The 5,021-nt window shown below is 42.2% G+C and overlaps 1 protein-coding gene across 1 annotated transcript; it reads left to right on the top strand.

Annotated features, from left to right (window-relative positions):
- Positions 1 to 1,889: 1,889 nt before the first annotated feature.
- LOC131643944 (uncharacterized) lies at positions 1,890 to 4,637 on the top strand. The gene is made up of 2 exons (XM_058914320.1): positions 1,890 to 3,234; positions 4,633 to 4,637. Exons 1-2 carry the CDS (start codon positions 1,890 to 1,892, stop codon positions 4,635 to 4,637), a joined length of 1,350 nt encoding a protein of 449 aa, XP_058770303.1.
- Positions 4,638 to 5,021: the final 384 nt, after the last annotated feature.

Below are 5,021 nucleotides of genomic sequence, written 5' to 3'. Positions count from 1 at the left end.
ATTTTAATCCCTTATATTAGACAACTTAGACTAGAATTTAGAAGTAGTTCCCTTCTTGCATTCTTTTTCTTTTCAGCTTTTAAAATACTTAATAAATATCGATGAAGATCATACCGTTATTATATTCCATAGTAGGAAGGAAATGATTGGGGTGTAGGCCCCGATGTACGTTCTTTCCTACTTAGCGGAGAAAAAATGATTGAGGTGTGAAACCTCGATGTATTTCTTAACCGTTGTTTAGAGAAACGATCGCGGTGTAGGCCTCGATGTGCATTCTCTAAATATTCACAAAAAACTCTTTTTGTATCTCCTTTACTTAGCGGAGAAGAAATGATTGAGGTGTGAAACCTCGATGTATTTCTTAACCGTTATTTAGAGAAACGATTGTGGCGTAGGCCTCGATGTGCGTTCTCTAAATATGCAAAACAAAACTCTTTTGGTATGATCTAAGTCACAAATTAAATCCCCTTAAAAAACACTAACCAAAAACACTTCAAAAAAAACTTAATAAATGTTCAGACTTAAAACAAAAGTGAGGAAGTGATGCGAGACCTTGTAGTGGGTTCTCGTCATCATGGAATTACCCTTAAAAGATACAAACCAATCTCTTTTTCTCCTTTCTAAGGGCAAGTTATCTCCGCTCCATTGCATCCTAGGCTGTCCCCTTGTGCCAGAGCGTGAGCGTTAACGCCGCCCAACTAAAAAACACAAAAACAAACAGAAAATCTTTAGCCGAGCTACGGTAACTCTGATTCCTGAAAAGGATACGTAGGCAGCGGGGTAGGGCCCGTGCGAGTACAATTCTTTCTTTTCCCTACATTTTGCATTCATTCGCATATAGACATAGACATAGTACACACCCTTTAGATAGAAACAAACATAGGTGGATACCATCGAGTACGATGGGCGTGAGGGGTGCTAGCACCTTCCCCTTGCGTAACCGACTCCCGTACCTTGATTCTCTGGTCGCAAGACCCTGTTCCTTACTTTGTTAGGTTTTCTGATATTCCTTTCCCTTATGGGATAAATATATTGGTGGCGACTCTGTTCATTTTTCGCGAGCGTGCGACAGCTGGCGACTCTGCTGGGGATGTTGCTAGACCTGTTGCTGGTCCATCCTTAGTGAGTCGATCCTAGCCTGCGTTTGTTTGTTTATTTACTGGGTGTTTATCTGCTTTTATGTCTATACCTTGTATATATGCTTGCATGTTTATTTTTCTGCTTGCATATCATGTTTATTTCTGTTCGCACATCATGCATATGGATTATATTCTGTGTTCCTTGGGGTCTTCTGTTCTGTTTTGCAGGTTGGGTGGGATTGTTCTATGAGGTAAAAGGCCCAATACCCAGGCCATGAGTGATACCTTAGGAACTAGGAATAGAGTGGCCATGACGGACAGAAGACGTATGTCTGATTGATCCGATCATGTATCCACGGGCAGAGCTTGGTTGAAAGAGGCAATATCGTATGATTACGCCTACTTTCAATCCTCTGTTGGCTTTTTTGACCTACCTTGACCTAGACTACACCCGTGAGTGGGGAGGGATATACATGACAGGTACCGTTGGTGACTGTTCTGTTCTGCTGATGACTTGTGTTCTCATGGTTTCATTGTGCCTATGCCGGACCTTTGATCCTGCAACGTCCGATCTTACCCAGAGGCAACATACACTTCTCCTATGTGGGGAAACCTCCATGGCATCATTTACATCATGGCATATTTACCTTCCAAAAAAAAAAAAAGAAGAGAAAAGAAAAGAAAGAAAAGATGTAGTAAAAAAAAAAAAAAAGAAAGAAAAGAAAAAAAGAAAAAAAGAAGAAAAATAGTATTATTTCTCATATGCATGCCATTTTTCAGGGTATCCGAGGTTATTACTTTTCATCCAGGATGGCTAACAACGTGACCGCTACCAGAGAAGCTACAAGGCGTACTCACACTTACAGTTTCCATCGCGAAGGTTTGGTTCAGTTGGGGCAATTGGGTGGATTGATCACTGGTCATAATAAAACTGTGTTCACTAAGAATTATGGAAACATCTTGACTCTTTTGGACTCACACGTTGACGAATGGGGTTTATCTACTCTTCTCCAGTTCTATGATCCTGATTTGCGTTGTTTCACCTTCTCAGGCTATCAGTTGGCTCCCACTCTCGAGGAGTATTCTCACTTTCTCAATATAAAGATTCAACACAAGGTTCCTTTCGTGTGTGTCCCAGAGAAACCTGATTTGAACAACATTGCCCACGCTCTTTATTTGAGCATAGAAGACGTTCTTGGGAATTGGAAGAAGAATGGTAACACTCATGGTTTCTATATGAGTTTCTTGGTTGGGAAGGCCCAAGAATTGGCTAACAAAAAGATGTGGGAGGCCTTCAACGCCCTTCTGGCCGTTTTGATTTATGGGATCGTGATGTTCCCTAACATTCACAAGTTCGTTGATCTGGCTGCTATATGTCTTTTTGCGGAGAAGAATCCGGTCCCTACTTTGCTAGCCGATACGTACTATTCTATTCATTCTCGATATGGGAAAGGAGGAGCCATAAGAAATTGTTTGCCGTTGTTATACACCTGGTTTAAGTCCCACCTACCTACAAGTGGTCCTTTCGTTACTTCTACTCAGAAATGGCATCAAAGGATCATGGGGCTTACTGGAGATGACATTGTCTGGTGTCCTACTGGGATGGACGTAGAGAAGGTTATAACTAGTTGTGGTGCTTTTGACAATGTTCCCCTCATAGGAACAAAAGGTATTATCAATTATAATCCTAAGTTAGCGCTGCGTCAATTGGGTTTTGCACTTGAAAACAAGCCTTTGGACAAAGAGATATTTGAATCCGTTTGCTTTGAGAAGGGAACCGACCTAAAAGGTTTAGAAAAAGTGGCGAGTGCCTGGAATGACATCCATACAAGTAATCAGATTTCTCTGGGTGAAAAGAACGCCGTTGCCAAACAAGCCTACACGGATTGGGTTGAAAATAGAGTTAAAGATCGCTTGTTGCCTTTCCCGAAGGTTAACCCATTGTACGAGCAGCCACCTAAGATTCCAATTGCCACTGTGCCTGCTGAGAAATGTACCCAGGTAGATGTGGAAAACACCCAATTGCACGAAAGGAGATCGGATGTACGACCAAAACATTGTCTTATGGACCAGAAAAGGGTTGAGTTGACACATGAGGCCAAGGTGCTGAAAGAAGGATCTTTGAGAGTTCAAAAGAGGGCTAGAACGGAAAAAGGTGAAAGAGATACTACTGTTATTGTCGAGGATCACCAGAAAATCCTAAAAAGGGCCATGAAAGAGGCAGAAGAGAAACTCAAGCGAGAGTACCGAGAAGACTTGAAAGCTTATAAGCTCAAGATAGAAAGGGATGCTAGAGTTGAAGTGAAGAATCTGAAAAAGAAACTGGAAGAAGAGACCACTAAAAGAATGGCAATTGAGACTCAATTGAAAGGAAGTCACCTCCGTAATACTCGACTAACAGAAGAAAATGCCAAGCTCAGAGATCGAATGATGGAGGACATATCTGAGAAAGATTATCTCCCAGAATGCAAAGGATGTGACGAACTTAGGGAGTGTTGCAAGAAGCTAGATGGGCATTTGTTTCGCAAAGATGAGGTGATTCAAAGCCTTCTTAAAGGAAGAGATCGAGAAGCAACCAAGAAACTGTTTGATGAAACTAAGAAGTGGAGCGACGAGCACTTCAGACAAGGAGGACCTCTGTTTTATATTCAGATGGATTGATGTTTGAGTCTGTATGTTTCGACCACCACCAGACTTGTTGGATGGGGTCTTTTATTTCCCTTGCTGAACTATCTTGTCAATGTATGGCTTGCCCAAGTTTAAATTCCTGTTATGAATAAAAAAGAACTGGTTTCTCTTGATACTTACCTTTTGTCACGTTGTTAGCTATTTTGGATCAATATTAAATCTTGGATACTCTGAAAATGGCACATCACGTCATATGCACACATGCACTCATACATTCACATTATCACATTGCATTTTTCAGGTTATTGTACAAGAAACTAATTGGGGTCCTTTGAAGCAACAGATTTCTTTCCCGACGACGAAGCTGACTTTCTTACATCCTTACCGTACCCGGAGCAACGAGAGAATCATGGAACAATTTGAACAGAATCAAGCTGCCCTCCGTAGGGATATGGATGTTATGGGAGAAAGAATGGCCCAACTTATGGAGACTCTCCATGCCGTTGTTCAAGGACAGGATGAACTCAGAAAGAGTGTCGCTAGTTTGGTCAAAGATACTCCTACCAATTCTGCTGACGGAGGGGTGAAAACTAAAGAGACTCCTATTAATGAGACACTGAAAGTAGTGGACGACCACCATGAGGTTATTGATCTTGAACATGATCTTACTGCTGAGTTGACCGAGACTGCTAAGATGTACCAAGCTCTTGAAGAACGTCTTAAGGCTGTTGAGGTTGCTAAAACTTCGAGTTTCGACACTGCTGCTATGTGCTTGGTACCTGGGATTGTTATTCCCCCGAAGTTCAAAGTGCCAGATTTTGATAAATACAAGGGAGTCACCTGTCCAGAGACTCACATTCGTTCCTACTGCCGTAAGATGGCCGCTCATGCTGAGAACGAGCCTCTGCTGATGCATTTCTTTCAGGATAGTCTCACTGGAGCCCCGTTGGAATGGTACATGAAACTTGAGAGGTCTAATGTCAGTACTTGGGGACAACTTGTCGACGCCTTCTTGAAACAATACCACTACAATACTGCTATGGCTCCCAGCCGTGCCCAGCTACAAAATATGTCACAGAAATCTGAAGAGTCTTTTAAAGAATACGCCCAGAGGTGGCGTGAACTTGCGTCCCGTGTCCAACCTCCTCTTTTGGACCGCGAGTTGATTGATCTGTTTATGGGGACTCTAAAAGGGCCGTATCTTCAGCACATGGTTAGTAATACTTCTCCTTCCTTTTCGGATGTGGTCATCATTGGTGAGAGGGTTGAGAACTGTGTCAAAGCTGGTACCATTCAAGGTGTTACTAATCCTAG

This window comes from Vicia villosa, linkage group LG1, assembly GCF_029867415.1.
Source record: "Vicia villosa cultivar HV-30 ecotype Madison, WI linkage group LG1, Vvil1.0, whole genome shotgun sequence".
Taxonomy (NCBI): domain Eukaryota; kingdom Viridiplantae; phylum Streptophyta; class Magnoliopsida; order Fabales; family Fabaceae; genus Vicia; species Vicia villosa.
Note: the sequence above shows the minus strand (reverse complement) of the source record. Positions and strands in the feature narration are given on the sequence as shown.

Coding starts and splice junctions, on each gene's coding strand:
- LOC131643944 (XM_058914320.1), top strand. CDS start 1,890: ATGGCTAACAACGTGACCGCTACCAGAGAAGCTACAAGGCGTACTCAC.